Source organism: Juglans microcarpa x Juglans regia, chromosome 6D (genome assembly GCF_004785595.1).
Source record: "Juglans microcarpa x Juglans regia isolate MS1-56 chromosome 6D, Jm3101_v1.0, whole genome shotgun sequence".
In the NCBI taxonomy this organism is placed as follows: domain Eukaryota; kingdom Viridiplantae; phylum Streptophyta; class Magnoliopsida; order Fagales; family Juglandaceae; genus Juglans; species Juglans microcarpa x Juglans regia.
In genome coordinates this window covers 38,302,187-38,319,807 of record NC_054604.1, presented here as the reverse complement: position 1 = coordinate 38,319,807, position 17,621 = coordinate 38,302,187, and the positions used below count along the sequence as shown (strand labels likewise).

The following is a 17,621-nucleotide window of genomic DNA, read 5'->3' as shown; positions in this document are numbered from 1 at the left end:
GCAAATGCATGAATCATATACACTATCCAGACACTTTGTTCTTCATCAAAATGGTGTTTGAAGGAAATCGGAAAGTCTCAAACCCCCTTTTGAAACCAACCTGTGAAACAGAAACCCGTAGCCTAGGTGTTTGACAAAAGTTTTCTTAGACATTTAAAAATTGTTTTAAGTACATTGAGTTTTAGGTATTATTGAAAGTAATATGAAGGATTCATCAAAGTTAGATGCATTGTTTCAATTGAATCATTTCTCGGAAAAAATTTTGGAATTCCATTTTCTCGTTTTCACACTTGTGCAAATTGATTCAGATTCAATAGCCAAGAGTTTGGTTTCATCCTTTGATCCTGTTCACTATTATTTTTCCAAGTTCTTTTTAATAAATAAGGGAATCTTCACTCTAGTTGCAAAAGAATCACAGTTCAGATCTTAAAAGGTTTAATCCTTGTGAGTTCGACCTTGGAACTCTCCCTAGAAACAATCACACACCTTCTGCACTTGGGAGGCATTTTAATTGGAGAGGATCCCCTTGCCTCAGGCCTCTGGAGCTATTAAAAAAACCCACTGGGTAGCTATTCACCAAAACTTAAAAGTGTGTCGTCGATATGCACCACCTCTCCCTAAAACCACACCTCCCAAGCAAGTATAACAAAAAATTCCAATTGACGTGATTGTAGGCCTTCTCCATATTTAACTTGCACACAAGACTCAGGTTGCCTAATTTGATTCTACTATCTAAGCATTCATTAGCAATAAGTACTGAGTTTGGTATCTGTCTTCCCCATACAAATACATTTTGGGGTTTCATAATGATCCGCCCCAATACTTCTCCCAATCGATTTGCAAGCACCTTGTAAATGATCTTATACACCCCATTCACAAGGCTAATGAGTCGATAATCCTTAACCTCCGATACCCCAATCTTCTTGGGAATAAGAGCAATAAAAGTGGAAATTTCCCAACTGAGAAAAATTCATGAAATACCTTCATTATGTTTATCCACTCCCCAGCAAGCTTGGAAGAAACCCATAGAAAATTCATCCAGACTAGGTGCTTTTTCTTTGACCATCTTCCTTACCACTTCATGAACCTTAGCCTCCTCGGACGAGCTCTCCAACCAAATGACATTTTGCTGCTCAATGGACTCAAATGGTAGCCCATCAATCTTCGGCCTCCACCCTTCTGGTTTGGTAAGTAAATGCTCAAAATATCTAGCCACATGTTCTTGGATCACAAGGATCTCTGTGCAAACAGTTGAATCAATATTCATCATTTCAATGGCATTAGTTCTCCTATGGGAATTTGCCACTCTATGAAAAAATTTCATGTTGCGATCACCCTCTTTCATCCACAAAGCTCGAGATTTTTGCCTCCAAGAAATCTCCTCCAATAGGGTAACCCTCTCTAGTTCTGAGGCTAGTTATGTTCTCTGAGGCAGTTCCTCTAGTGATATGGCCCATCCCTCCTGTGCTCTTTCTACCTCATGAAGCTCCTCCAATAATGGCTTCTTACAGTTGCCTATATCATGAAAAGACTGAGCATTCCAAATCTTTAAACTTGCTTCTAGGCTTTCAATTTACCTGCCAGGATTAAACTAGAGGTACCTTGGATTTGATGGGATGACCACCATTACCTAACCCGCTCCACAAATCTGTCAATTTTTAGCCACATATTCTTAAATTTAAAGTATCTCTTTCCTTCTTGAATTCCCCTACAATCCAACAAAATAGGAAAATGATCAGAACAAAGGCAAGGCAATCTTTTTTGACATACCTCCAGGTAATGAGCATTCTGAGGAAACTAAAAATCTGTCCAATTTAGATCATGTCTGGTTATTGGACCATGTGAACGCACCACCCATGAAAGGAAGGTCCACCAAACCCAAGTCAAAAATACAATCCGAGAAATTCGACGTTGCTGGCCGCAACCTGCTATCTCTCGATCTTTCACTTGGGAATCTGACAACATTAAAATATCCACCTATATACCAAGGAAGTTCCCACCAGCTGTGTAAACTGGCCACCTCTTCCCATAAAGAATTTATGCTGTTGTCCAAGGTCAGTCTGTAAATTCCAGCAAATGCCCATCAAAAATTATCCTCCACATTTTGAAAGGAATAAGCCATTGTGTATTCCCCAATATATTCCTCCATTTTTTCTACCATCTTTCTATCCCACATAATTAAGATACCCTCTATCGCCCCAATAGAAGCAAGAAAAACCCAATCAACATATGAATAGCTCCATAAGCTTCTGATGGTGCTTCTTGAAATATTCTCCATCATAGTTTCCTGCAAGCACACAATATCTGCCTTCCACCCTCGGAGCAAATTTTTTATCCACAAGCGCTTATTAACCTCGTTTAGCCATTAGACATTCCATGATATAATCTTAGGCTTCATAAAGAATTTTCGACCCCCTCCCTTTAGATCTTTCACAGTTGGAAATGCCCTCATAATTCATTGACCAAGTTAATCTCTTGAGCTCCCACTATTTTTTTTAACCAAATTTCTTGATATGCATATTTCCCACTTCAATAGTCGTTAGCAAAACCATAAATTTTTTTTCGAATCCTTCACACTCCAGCCCCACGCAATGCTGAATCTCCTACACCTTATTCAAAACCCAGTCCGAAACCATATGCTGAATTGATGGTGAAGCCTCAGCGGTATAGGCTCCCCATCCATCTCATGATCTTCCATTGATGCCCACTACAATGCTATTAGCGACCCTATCTCATCCTCAGCAAGAAAATACCTCTTGAATGGCCCCAAATCCTCCCTCTCGCCACTCCCATACTCTGGAAAATGAGATGGCCCCAAAACCTCTCCCTCACCACTCCCGTGCTCTGAAAACAACACACGGGCTACATCCAAAGGCTAGGAACCCTTTGCCGGAGAAGATGCCACCTGAATCTCAAGAGAGGGATCTTCCCCACTGTTCATCTGCATTTTCTATCCTTGTTGGGTTTGATCTCCGATGCACATCGATGTAGGGTTGACGTGGCACATTTCTAGGCCTGCCATTGTCATCAACGCTATTGTCGTCATCTCCGCCAACTGGATCACTGTTGAAGGCTTCTCAGCTAGGATCGAGGGCAACTGGATCACTCCTCCATGGTTCTAATAAACCAATGCACCAGTGACTTCCCTATTCTCATCCACTTCACTATCTTCCAACTCTCTCTGTTATTAACAACGAGCCTCCATCTTTCATCAACACAAACACCTTAAATTCTATAACTAGTTGTTTCGAGAATCCCATGATTGCTTTAAAACTCACACACAACTCTTTATTCAGCTGTAACACTCATCGTTAACCCCCTCAAACCTCATTGGACTTTTTTTGTGAACGGAGAGAAAACATACACTTTAGCTACTAATATTCACTATTATTTTACTATTATTCATAGATTATCTGAGATACTATTAACATTCAAGTGTATTCTAAATTGCTCTACTAAAATTTTGGAGTTCAAAATATAATGTTAATATTGAAACTTCTCTAAAACATAAGTGCTACTATCCAAGGAAAATGATAAATTCAAGAGTTATTCTATTTTCAAGCTAATGTGTAGAGCACACCATCCAAATTACTTAAAAAGTAAAATTTGATTTATAAAACTCAAATTTTAAAATTTCAAGTTAAATTATGCCATGCAAGTACTTTACTAAGTGTGCTGTCCACACCCGCATATAAATACAATTTCTCTAAATTCAAAGACCTGAACCCGTTTCTTTTTTTTCTCTTTTTTCATCATTTTCACTCCATTTCCATTTCAAAATACCAATCGAGCCGACACGATTTTTTTTAGTATAATAATTTTTGAGTTGGCTGCAATGTATCTACTCGAAGTTGAGGTTTTGAAGCTTTTAGGACAAGTTCGGTAAAGTTTTCGAAGTGAGGAATTATTTTTTATTAAATACCAAGTACTTTGATCCTTTTTATAAATACAATGGATCACAATAAGTAACGTGTAGCATGCTAGACTCTGTAAAAAATATTACTCACTATTAGAACCTTTATGGCTGATAACCGCTGAAGTGAATATATAGGAGACAAGATTGTATAAAATGATACGAAGGTCTACAAGGTAAGCTCGCATGGTGTTTGGGAAGCACTAAACGTTTTTTAGAACCAAAAAAAAAGGCTCAACGATGTTTTCATTCTAATTAGAAGTTGGGGATTTTTATTGTGTATTTGTGTGAATAGTTATTTATTGTTTGGCAAACATGTCTAAAGTACTTTTAAGCTGTTACGATTGTTTTCATCATCTTACATGATATAATATTATAGGATGTGACCTGTGAATATGCTCACAGGCAAGACAAACACGAAAGCAGCAATTCACAAAGGACCATACTGAAACCACATCTTCCACTCCCAAAGTCATTTGGTACCTCCACCTCCCATAATAACTCAATATAGTGCGCAGAGCCATTTTTTTTTTTTAAAGCAAAATAAAAACGAAGAAAACCATATAGCTTTCAATTTTTTCCTGATTTGTCTGGATCCTTGGCTCCTAGCAATATGATTCGTAAGCTTCTATGTGCTATGCACAAAAGAAATAGAAGCCAGCAAGTCTGCCAGATGCAAGCAGCTTTCCTTTCACATAAAGGCAGTCCGTCCACCCCTTCGACTATGCCTGTCGTATGCAGTGTTGAATTTGTCGACTAGTTCATTCATTGTGCTGTTGGAAAAAATGAAAAGCCACACGGTAAAACATTATGATATCAGTGAAAAATAAATAAAAGAAATGCCTACCAAATCCAACCACTTCCCCTAACTATACACACCTGGCCCTAGTTTGCATTACAACTCCACACATTTAGCAAATCCGATTGGTTCTATAATTGAGTCATTGACCAAGCAGCCCATGGTTTTTAATAAATCTCAAGTCCTTTCTAATACACTTTTAATGATAAAGGTACTGCCTTTCAATGTGGAAAGTCCTATCATAAGTTCTCGGCTGAAATCATCCAACTTCAATCTTCCTTTTTTTTTTGGGATCCGTATCCAACTTCATTGTATCTTGAAAGTTGTAACAAGATAAAAACTACATAAAATTTCAAAACCACCCATTACATATCCGAAAGGTTTTTGAGTCCAATCCATGCAAAACTAGGAGTTATGTTCTATTACTACAGCATATGCTTGGTTCGTTTGGAGCCCACACAAAGTCCTCTTCTAAAAAAACGTCAACCCACTAGCTGCCAGAGTTCAAGTTTTCGTTTTCTTTTATCACACCAAATAAATTATTGCACACAACGCACCAATACAAATTTAAAGCACACAAAAAAGAAAAAATTGCAGTATAAGAATACCTACATACCTTGAGCAGTTGGTGAACATGGCCAGGTAAGTGATCAATAGTGTGTCATTGTATTCCTGTCAAAAGAGGGCAGACAAACCGAAAGAAAAGTGAGGACAAAATCAATAATAGAATGAAGAGTAAATTAATCATTAATGTATGTGCTAATTATTTATTATCACATGGATCCTCAAAGAACAAATGTTTTTTAAGTAAGAGAAAAAATATTAAGGAACAAGAAACATGAAAAAGAAGGCATTGATTATGGCTATATCCTTTTTTTACAACTAAAATTTTAGTGGAACTCAAAAAGAGGTGCTACCCAGGTACGTGGCAATATCCTATTATTAGGCACATATTAAAGGTGCCTTTAGGATTAGATATTTTGCCCATAATATTACGGCCACAAGTGACTTATCATGAGGACCTGCTGCTTCAATCACCACAATGAGAGAATTTTTATAAGTAAATAAAATCTTATTGAATTAAGTGAATAGGCGATGCTAAAGTACACAAGTAGTATACGAACAACTAGTTACAAGTTTGGAGCTATCAATCGGAGAAAATTTTGTCAGCATGCATAAACACACTCCTTTATATAGACAGATTTTGGTTTATACTGTCAGCATGCCTACTATCCCAACACAGATATCCCCAGTGCTTATCTTCATTGAAATCCCAAAAAAGTGTATTTAGCACCCACCATCAAGAAGTCATCTTGAAATTTCTCTGATTCAATAGCTGGCAATCTTCTTAGAAGACTTGATACTTGTCTTAGCAGTGAATTCTCACAGAGGATATCACCTGTATTTAGCAGTACCGAGTGTAATTAATAACCAACCTGGGTCTTTAACCATAAAAGTCCAAGCAAGAGATTAATTTTGTCAATGTCTACTAGTGCCTATATGAACTCAGAAGTGACAGATATACATTGAGAGGAAAAAACAGAGTAAAGGAGATCCCTAAAAGAAGTAAACACTAAAGTTTTCCTTCATAGCTAAAATGTGAGTTACAAAGGGATATTTTTCCCTCTAGAGATCTGATATAATAATATTTGTGGCTTTTGTTTAATCTTCTTTAGCTTTAAGAAGCTTAATTTCTGTTTGATATTTAAATCTCAAAATATTCCAGTTTTAAATAAAATAGAGATGGATATACCTTTTTGCATTGCTAGAAGATAGTAATGAAGAACCCTGATTCTGCTATTCAGCATTTTGATGGCACTATGTATGCCTGTGAGGTGAGCAGCCACTGCAAACAAACCCGCATGCAATGATAGGTATCACAAAAGAAGATTATTTTATGCCTTCTCAGAATAGATGGAAGGTTGCAAATAGCACGCATTTTAATGAAACAATAAACATATCAATCTTTCTAAAATGTCCTTACGTGGACCAAGAAAGGCAAGTTAAGAAAAAGGTGGGTTCAAATTTCAGGGTAAAAATGGATAAATGCTTTTATTCTTAGGAACTTTTGTATATTTTGGGATAGCCAAAAAGGAAAGCACCTTAACTATTTCGAGACAGAAATTATATAAATAATTTTAACGGCCTATATTCTCCTCAAATAAGGTTTATCATAAACGTGTTTTGGGAAAATAATAAGGAGAAGCGGGTGGGGCACTCACATTGAGTAGCTGCTGAACCTCCATCAGATGGTTTAAGATGTGCAACATGATCAACTGAAATACGTTCTGCTTCGACCGTCTATAAAGCACCACCGCACCCCCCCCCCCCCCCCCAAAAAAAAAAAAAAAAGTTAATCGGTAACCCTATTGGTGGTATTTAGATCAAACCGTGTACATAGAATTAGCAAGCCAAACCTCAATAGTGTAGTTTGAACGAACAAAAATAAGCTGTGGAATCCCATCTATGACATGCAGCTCTGAGTTTCCAACATCAAGACCCAAAAGAATAGAAAGGTTATTGCCTCAGTATAATTAGAAGTGAAAACCTAATAAGAAAGTCATCTTACTCAGAAATACAAAAAAAACATGAATAAATCATGAGATTTTAATGAAAAAATGATTGTAGGGAACCTACACGATCAAGAAAGCAGAAACACATTATTCAGCAGCGGAATAATTTCTGACCCAGGTCTCCAGCAGATAATTTGACTATTCAGAATCAAACTAATTCTATGTTCGCAAATTTATATAGATAAGTAATGATGAGAAATGAAGGGGTGGGAAGAGAAAAAGATGATAAGAGAGATGGTGAGAATTGAAGTATGATTCTATTCTTTTATATTTGCATATTCACTCACAGGAATTTTTCACAAGCAATAATGGGTAATGATGCAGGTTACATACCACTTTCATAAATAGTGACTGGGAGATCCTTTTGAGCATGATTAATTGAAGGATTGAGAAGAACATAAACAGGACTTTCGTTTATATCCATCAACTGTTACAAAAGAATGTTCATTGCGATTAACTAAAAAAAAAAGTGCATGTGTTGCAGTTAACACTCAAAAAATAACTTGACTGCACAAAGTATCCGCACACATACCATAACAAAGTTTTCAATGAACAAGAAGAAAATATATAAACCTAACCCAAAAAAAAAAAAAAAAAACTAACATATTGTAGGACAATGAAATTGCATTTCTTGAAGCTTGGTCTATAACAAAATCTGAAACGTATGCACATTAATAAGCTGCATTTAAGCCAGATGGCAACACTAAGTAATCGAAATATAAAGACGTAAAAATCTCGGGTACTTGAGCTAGGCCTATTCATCATTCATCAATAAATTTTTTGTTCACTTATTAAAATAAAAACAAAAAGATATAAAAGATTACAATGAAATTAAGAAACTCACATTGCACAGAATCCAATTAATGCTCTGATCAATAAGATTTTAATACTTCAAGAGTTGGCAAAGCAAAACCATGACTTCCTGTCTTCTTCTTATTTCCGGCACTTCTCACCAGAAATTTTCCTAAATCTTCCCATTAATTGCTTTTCTAATCTATTTTCTCCTCTGTTATTTTTCTCCTTACTTTTTTTTTTTTTTTTACCTTCTTTCTCTTCTGCTTTTCGGGTTTCTTTTTCAGTTTGGGCTTTTTTCTGTCTTGCTGGGATGGCATCCGAGAAAAGTGTTTTGGTGAAGATTTTCACGTTTTCAGTCGTGAAGGAAGGGTAGTTGCGTATTACTGAAAGAAGCAGGAAAGTTAAAAAAACTGTTATCATTGGCAAGGTGATGGTGAGATGGCTGGTTGTTGCTTTTGTTGAATTAGGAGATAGTGATTTCTACAAGTCGCATAAAGGGAACTGAGCTTTTCTAGCACATCAATGTGTACAATACTATGAGCGTTGTTTGGTTATTATAGAGTATTGTTATGGTGGCAGGAAAGGCTTCATTGTCATCCATGAGGATATAGACGGGAAGGGACGGAGATGTTTTGCCGAAATGCTCAAGGTTTTGGGTTATGCAAACTCCTCTATTTCTATCACCAATGACAAGGAAGCTTTGATTATGGAGTTAAAATTTAGGCTTGCAGTGGGGGTCGAGTTCCTTCTAAGTTGACGTTGTTAGGGGATAGATTGGGTGGTGGAGGGTCTTACAAGGTGGCATTGTTGAAACCCATGCCTTTCCGCCCATGTAGCTATGGATCAAAATAGGGAATCTTAGGGCTCTCGGGGCAGGGTGGTGACGGAGGTAGGCGGCGGAGCAGTGAAGACTATTGCCTTTTGCAATCAAACTCATGTTTCAACGAGTGCCGTTGATGTTTCCGAGGGAGGCTTGTCAAGTCAGGTAGAGAAAGAGTCGCTGTTGGAGGTGGGAGTTGAAGCTGGAACTGATCAAAATTAAAGAGAAGATCAACACTTATGTCGAGGATTGATAAGGAGATGGGCCTAAGGGAGCTTTTGGGCTGGAAGTCTATGATAGAGAAGCAGGAAGATGATCTCGAGGCAGTGAGCTTGAGTTTTACTAAAGGGGCCGACATGCAGCGGAAGGGTCATATTTATTGTGGGTCTAATGTGAAGTCTCCAATGGGCTGTAATAAAAGGCCCAAACCTAGAGATCTGGATAAGGGAAAACAAAAAAATTGGACCTGATATTCAGAAGACAACCTGGCCGGTGTCAGTGTGGCTGGTTAAGAACACTTTCGGGCCTATTTCAGGTTCAACCTTGAACAACCTTAGCCAACCATCGACAAAAGCTCCTCTGGCACCGGGGTTTACACAGAACAGCTCGCCGGCTGTTTCCACCCCTGGGATAAGTATTCAGTTGTCAGAAGTTTCATCGATGGATTCTCGGTTTCGCTGATGGTTTTGCCAGTATTTTCAAGTCAGAGGCATTACCTAGGATAGAATATGACGATGCTGATTTCTCCTCACCTCGGTCTAATCTCGAGAATCTAATGGTAAGCTCAGAGTGCATTCTAGGTGCAGTGTTGTAGTGCATGAGGATCATCGTTTTAGTTCGATGGTGGAAGATGATTTGAAGCTTTCGAGGGATGACCAAAGACTTGCTGAGATGTGGTTGGTTATATGGGATATGGAGAATCTGGTTTGTATTCATATTGAAAGGAAGAAGGTGGGTGATGATCCTGTGTCGTTATGTACTTTGCTCCCGGGTGTGGCTAGGTGTTCTTCGAAATGGGCTCTTAAGAGAGTTCAAGAGTGCTTGGGGATTTCAAGTGAGGGATTTGAAGGCCAATTTAGGGCCTTACTTATTGCCATTGAAGCGGGCCACCATTCGTCTTTGAAATCAACATTGAAAAAATAAAGAATTGAAGAGACTTACGTGTACAATAAATTATGATGCAAAAGTGAAGAGTGTAAGTCGAGAAAGGAGTAAGGGAAGGGCTTCAAGTCTTACTTTAGTAAGCCTAAAATTCTTTCGTAGAATGTTAGGGGGCTAAATAATCGTAACAAGCACCTTCATGTTAAAAACTTACTTCGGCAATGGAAGGTTGATATTATTTGCTTACAGGAAACAAAGTTATAGTTGGTTGATAGGAGAATGATCAGAAGTTTATGGGGATACCCTTATGTGGGATGGGTATTCCTTGCTTCTAAGAGGGCCTCTGGTTGTACCATTGTGATGTGGACAAGAGGATTGTGGAGCTTTTAGATGGGTGTATTGGGGAATATTCAGTGGCTTGTGTTTTCAAGAATGTGGAAGATGGGTTTGAATGGGTTTTTGCAGGCATTTATGGGCCTAATTTGGATAGTAGTAGAAGGCTTATGTGGGATGAGATTGCAGAAGTTTATAGCTGGTGGGAGGTGTCATGGTGTATTGGCGGAGATTTCAATGTTGCTTGGTTTCCAAGTGAGCGGTTAGGGGAGTCTCGGTTATGTCTAACTATGGTAGACTTTTCTAATTTTACTTTTGATCTGGAGTTATTGGACTTGAGTCTGGTAGGGGTGCTTTCACTTGGTCTAACCATCAAGTTGCGTCGAGGTTGGACAGATTTCTTGTTTCCCCTTCTTGGGAGGCTCATTTTTCGGATTGCTACCAAAAAAGAATGTTTCGGGTATGTTTGGATCATTTTCCTATCTTATTAGATTGTGGGGGTATTCATGGGGGTCGTAGGTATTTCAAGTTTGAAAATATGTGGTTGAAAGCTGAAGGTTTGTGGATATGGTGAGACAATGGTGGCCTTCTTACCAATTTATTGGTACCCCGAGCTTTATATTGGCAAATAAGCTTAAAGCTTTAAAAAATGATTTGAAAAAGTGGAATGTGGAAGTTTTGAGGAATATTGATAGTCAAAGAAAGTTCCCCCTTAGAGAAGTTGCATAGGTTGAATGAGAGGGCCGAGATTGGGGTTTTATCGGAGGAGTTGAGTAGGAAAAGTTCAATGACAGCTGAACTTGAAAATCTGATTTTGATGAAGGAGATTTCATGGAGGCAGAAATCCCAGGTTCTCTGGTTGAAAGAAGGAGATCGATGCACAAAGTTTTCCCATCGGATAGCCACTTCTCATTGTAGGAACAATGCTATTGAGATGCTCCATTATGATTGTTGTGTTATTGATGATCATTCTGATATCAAGAACCACTTGGTTCATTATTATGAAGATGAGTGTTAGAGCCATAAATGGATTACACAAAAGTAATCCTACAAACTGATGTAGTTTTAGCTAATCCGTTAGATCTACTTTACAATAAAAGTAATTTCATAATCTAACAAGTCACATAAAATCATGTCAATTTGTGAGATTACTTTGTGTATCCCTTTGTAGCTAGAGTATTTTCCTATTACGAAACACTTCTCTCGACATTTGCAAAGGCCAAAACTTGATGGGCTGGCTTTTGAGACTATCAATATTTTGAGTGCAAATTGGTTGGAGAGACCATTTGAGGAGGGTGAGGTGCACCATGTGGTTAGAGGGATTGCTAAAGACAAAGTCCCTCGGCCGGATGTTTTTTCTATGGCATTTTTTCATGAGTGTTGGGATATTGTGAAGGGAGACATTATGAGTGTTTTTCATTAATTATTTTCTTATAAAAAGTTTGAGAAATGCCTTAATACAACATTCTTAGCACTCATTCCTAAAAGGGCAGGGGCGACGAATGTCAAGGATTTTTGTCATATTAGCCTTGTAAATAGGGTGTAAGGTACTTGCTAATCGTTTGAGTACAACTATGGAGATTCTTGTTAAGGGGTGACAGATTGTAGAGAGTAGATTGAGAATGGGAGTGTGGACTGTCAAGTATTTTATGTAAGTTGGATATGGAAAAGGCTTATGATCATGTGAATTGGGAATTCCTTTTTTACTTACTTGAGAGTTATGGATTTGGGGAGAGATGGTGTATGTGGATTAAACATTGTGTAACTACGGTTCGATTTTCTGTTTTGGTTAATGGTAACCCTACTGGTTTTTTAGCAGAATGCGTGATTTGAGACAAGGGGACCTAGTATCCCCTTTTCTCTTTGTGATTGTTATGGATGCACTTAGTCGAATGTTGGAGATTGTGGTTGGTGCGGGATTTCTATCCAGCTTTTCAATGAGAAACACTAACAATGGTTTTATTAATGTTTCTCATCTTCTTTTTGTAGATGACACTTTACTTTTTTTGTGGTACAGATCTGGGTCACATTCAGGCAATGAAGGCTCTTTTGATTTGTTTTGAATCTGCTTTTGGTCTTAAGGTGAACCTTGGAAAGTTTGAGATGGTGCCGGTGGGAGATGTAAGGAACATTAGAAGGTTGGCAAGTATTTTTGGGTTACAAGGTAGCTTCATTGCCAATGAAATACTTGGGTCTTCCACTTGGGGACTCTTTCAAGGCTAAGGCTATTTGGGATGGAGTCATGGAGAAAATTGAGAGATTGACTGGAAGGAAAAGGTTGTACTTATCAAAAGGGGGAAGAATCCCTCTCATTAAGATTACACTTTCTAATCTTCCCACTTATTTTTTTATCTCTTTTTCCATTGCCAGCAAGTGTGGCTAATCAAATTGAGCAGTTTTTCGAGCTTTTTTGTGGGAGGAATTTGAGAGGAGACTAAGGGATGGTTTTGATACTTAGTATATCTCAATATATCTGTGAATAGTAAAAGGGTTTGAGTTAAGATGTTTCATTGGGTTTTGGGAAAGGAGAAAGAAAAGGTTGAATAAAAATATTATAAAATTAAAAAATTTGTTTTAATATTGTTTTTGTTTTGAAATTTGAAAAAGTATTATTTTTTTGTGTTTTGTTTGGGAATTTGGAAAAGTTTTAATGATTAAGTAATGATTGAATAAAAAAGTTGAAAATTTGAAATTGAAAGTGTTTTGTGTTTGAGTGATATTTAGGAAGGAAATATCCGAGAATATCTGATAATACTTTAGAATAGTTGTGTTGCTAAACAGACCCTAAGTTCCACCTAGTCAAGTGGAATAAGGTATGTACACCGATTTCTAGTGGAGGGTTGGGAATTCGAAATATGAGGATTTTTAACAAGGCACTCCTTAGGAAATGGTTATGGAGGTACAATCAGGAATCAGAGTTTTTAAGGAAGATTATTATTGAGTTAAAGTATGGGAGTTTGCAAGGGGGTTGGGGTTCTAATGAAGTGAGAAGTGTGCATGGTGTTGGTTTGTAGAAGAATATTAGAAATGGATGGGAGGCTTTGGCTTGTTTTATTAGATTCACAATTGGTGATGGTTCTCTAGTCATTAGGGGCTCTCTAACATGGGCTAGGTGCTTCTTGTATACGCCAAGCGTATTTGTTTACTCCTATTGATATTAAAATATATAATAATTTTACTTATAAAAAAACAATTGGTGATGGATCCAGGGTCAATTTTTGGCATGACTTTTGGTGTGGTGATTCAGCTCTTAAGACCATGTTTCCCTCTCTTTCATCTAGCTCTTAATCAGGAGGCTTCAACGTCTAAGTTGTTGGGTCGTTCTAGTGGTTCCCCACAGTGGAATGTCTTTGCTTGGACAGCTTTTTTGTGTAAAATTTGGACAACTGACAATTTACAGAAATGCAGGGTGATTATAGTGGACTGGTGCTATATGTGCAAAAATAGTTGTGAGACTATGGACCATCTTCTACTGCATCGTGAGGTTGCTAGCGTGTTATGGGATGACGTCTTCAGAAGGTTGGAGCTAGCCTGGGTTATGCCTGCTACTGTGGTCAAGCTTTTGGCCAGTTAGACGAACCTTGGCGGTTTTCCACAATTCACAGTTGTGTGGAAGATATTTCCTATTTGTATTCTATGGGTGCCTACGGAAGGAACGAAATTATAGGACTTTTGAAGATAAGGAGCGCTCATAAAAGGAGATTAGATTACTCTTTATTAAAAATTTATTCCTATGGGCTAAAGCTGTAGATTTCAATGGTCTAGACTTTCATGACTTTCTTGTTTCCATTTCCTCCTCTTAACTAGGTGTTACATCTTGTATACCCCCTATGTACTTGGGTTATGTCTATTCTCATTAATACAATTGTTTACTTGTCAAAAAAAATTCTCATTTTTACAGTTTATTGTATACTTTGAATTTCGGTAATAATGTGGTGGACATGATGCTTTGGATGAAGACGAATAGGAAGTTTCCTGTGCAAACATTTTACAAGGTTTTGTCAAGTCAAAATTATATTTCGATCCCTTGGAAGTGTATTTAGAAAAGTAATGTGCCACCTAAGATTGCTTTCATTGGCTGGACAGCATCTCTTTGAAAAAATTTTGACTTTAGAAAATTTGAGAAAGAGAGGTCTCATCGTAATGGATTGGAGTTATATGTGTAAGAAAAGTGGGGAGTCGGTAGATCATCTTTTACTTCACTGTGAGGTGGCAAGGATGTTATGGGTGGGGATCTTTAATAGAACGGGCATGGGTAATGCCAAGGAGGGTGGTTGATTAGTTTGTATGTTGGCAAAGATATAAGACCAATTCACATATTGCGGATATATGGAGTATGATTCCTCTATGTATCATGTGGTGTCTATGGATTGAAAGGAATGGCCGAAGCTTTGAAGATAAGGAGCGTTTTCCGGATGAGTTTAGAAGTTTCTTCTTCCATACTTTATTTCTTTGGGCCCCCTCTTGTGTTCTTAATGGAGCTTGTTAAAATGCTTTCTTGTATCACTTCTAGCTCCTTATTTTGTAACTAGGTGTATGTTGTTTGTATATCTCCTATGTACTTGGGCTATTCCTATTTACTTCTATAAATAAAATGTTTTTTTTACTTATAAAAATAAAAGTAAATAAGCAAAGACCACAGGATGTATACATGGAAAACACCTAGTTAAAGATAGGATCTCTATCTTCCTTTAAATGTTTCTATCTATTACCAAAAATACTCTGTTTTCCAAGAAGCTCCTATCATACACATGGAAGCCTATTTAAAAATGAACATAGTTTAAGTTCGATTTAGTGAAATTTAAAGCCATGGGAAACTTGAAGCACAATTTCCAAAAGCGTAGAGAAAGGAAGAATAAAAAATGGCATACTAGAAGTGCAATAGCACATTCCATTCTCAAAACAACATTTAGAGCCAAAAAAAAGAACAAGGGGCACCCCATATTTGATCGTATGCATAATACGGGAAACCATAAAGCCTCTCCGAAGATATCAGAACTCACGGCTTTATGAATATGCATATCAGATTCCTGCGCATCGCTGCCAGTAGAATACCATCCGAGTATATAGAAGTTGGGGAAAACCTTTTTATCTGGAACATCATATGAGAGAAGAGAACAAATGTAGCGCAGGATCAATAAAGGTTCAGAAAAACCCTAATCAGATCTAACGAAAATAACCAAAAGAATTGATGAATATATTATATCGAGAGAGAGAGAGAGAGAGAGAGGCCACCAAAAAAAAAAAAGGAGGAAGAAAGTACACTCAACAGAGGTCTTGCTTCTTCTCGAGGAAGGAGCGGTCAAGAGAATGTGTGGAGGGATCGTAGAGGAGCTCGAAGCTGTTGAATATCTCGACGGTGCGTCCCCTCTGAATCCCTATTACGCAGCCATAGACCCTCGGCACAGGAGGCGGGAGCGACGTGGCTCCGTCAGTGCCATTGCTGTTGTCGTTGGCGTGGGGACCTATGGGCGGGTGCATCTGAGACTTAACCCTGGTGTAGTGATCAGATATATTCACAATCACCAGCGGATGCAATTTGAATGTTAGTCCGCTGCTCGACGAAGACGCCATTCAACTCTCCGATCGCAGAAGAGCAGGAAAACCACGTACTGGAAGAGTTCGGCCTTTAGGGTTGGAGTTTTTATTTCGGGAACCTGCGTTTCCCTTCAGCGTCTGTTTCGATTTAGTGAAACTTGAACAAGTCTGCGTTAGGAAATTAGTTAATTTAAGCGGATTATATTCTGGTAAGACGTGGGTAAGAGCATCCATTGGCTTATCTAAAATTTTCCCTAAATTTTAGTTAAAAAATACACTCTTATAATTTTATCTTAAATTTTATTCATTTTTAAAAAACTTTCTACATCTCATTTTCTATTATTTCTCTATTCTATTAAAATAATATTTTTTTATTCTTTCTTTATTACTTTTTTCTCTTACTTCCATTTCCATTTTTAACCACTAACTCTTTTGTATTATTCTCTTCTTTTCAAAGATCACATTTTATAAATATTTATACGATTTTTTTCTCAAATACAATATTATTTTTTAATTCAACATCGGTATTAAAAATAATAATTTTTTTAAATATGTGTATTTTCCAACACGATGTATTTTTTAATATGATTTTGGCCGTATATACTGAATAATATTTTATTTGCATTTATCTAACGATAACAATTTTTTCATTTTCATATAACGGTAATATTGTTTCCAATTTCTCTAACGATAATACCTACCCGCGTATTGATGATAAAATATTTTGTAAAATAGTAAAACGGTAACATTTTGAATTCGCCATGATTAGTACACATGCTTTGTCATTTATCCAACGGTAACTTTTTTTTGTCTCTTCTCCAAATGTAACATTTTTTATCTTCTCCCTAACGGTAACTTTTTTTGTCTTTTCTCCAACGGTAAAATTTTGTATCTTATATGTAACAATTCCTCTATAAACACGCATTATGCTTACATTTATATTCTCAAAAACCCAAGTCTCATCTCCAACTCCCTTCAACAAATGGTTTATTCTTTCTTTCGTAAATTGCTCACATACTTGTCATCTGATGATGAGTTGGATGCTGTTATTAATGCTGAGGCTGATGAAGAGTCATCGAGACATCGTGGCAATCGCCAACGTCGTAAGTTTATTCGGTGTGATCATATTCAAGGGCACAAGCGCCTTTTCCACTACTATGTTGCAGAAAATCCAGTATATCCCTATAATATATTTCGAATGAGATTTTGGATGAGTCGTCCCCTATTTCTCCGTATTCTAAATGAGGTAGAAGCTTACGAGCCCTACTTCGTCCAGAGAAAATATAATGCCGGAAGACTCGGTTTATCTTCTATGCAAAAGATAACTGCAGTACTTAGAATGCTGGCATATAGGATTAATGGAAATTTTATGGATGAATACATACGTATTAGAGAAAGCACCGTAATGTAGAACCTCAAAACATTTTGCAAGACAATCGTAACTGTTTTTTTCAGATGAATATTTGTAGTCTCCAAATACCAATGATATTGCTCGATTGCTTGTGGTTGATGAACAACGGGGATTCCCATGAATGCTGGGAAGCATTGATTACATGCATTAGAAGTGAAAAAATTGACCCGCTGCCTGGAAAGGTATATACTCTAGCCACATCCGTGAACCAACTATTATTTTAGAAATAGTTGTTTCATATGATCTCCGGATATGGCATGAATTTTTTGGTATGCCCGATTCATATAACGATATTAATGTGCTAGAGAGATCTTTTATTTTCACGGAACTTATCCAAG

The 17,621-nt window shown here is 37.3% G+C and overlaps 2 protein-coding genes across 2 annotated transcripts; one reads left to right on the top strand and one right to left on the bottom strand.

The window, feature by feature from the left end:
• Positions 1-4,233: 4,233 nt before the first annotated feature.
• On the bottom strand, positions 4,234-16,012 carry LOC121235861 (COP9 signalosome complex subunit 6a). Its single transcript, XM_041132289.1, has 9 exons — positions 15,605-16,012; positions 15,338-15,426; positions 7,619-7,712; positions 7,130-7,191; positions 6,935-7,013; positions 6,466-6,558; positions 6,011-6,111; positions 5,329-5,384; positions 4,234-4,686 (listed from the first exon to the last, which is right to left on the bottom strand). The coding sequence occupies exons 1-9, from the start codon at positions 15,906-15,908 to the stop codon at positions 4,605-4,607; spliced, it is 960 nt and encodes a 319-aa protein (XP_040988223.1). The 5' UTR covers positions 15,909-16,012; the 3' UTR covers positions 4,234-4,604.
• Positions 16,013-16,854: 842 nt separating this feature from the next.
• LOC121235613 lies at positions 16,855-17,283 on the top strand. Its single transcript, XM_041131948.1, has one exon. It carries the CDS (start codon positions 16,855-16,857, stop codon positions 17,281-17,283), a length of 429 nt encoding a protein of 142 aa, XP_040987882.1.
• The last annotated feature ends 338 nt before the right edge of the window (positions 17,284-17,621 follow it).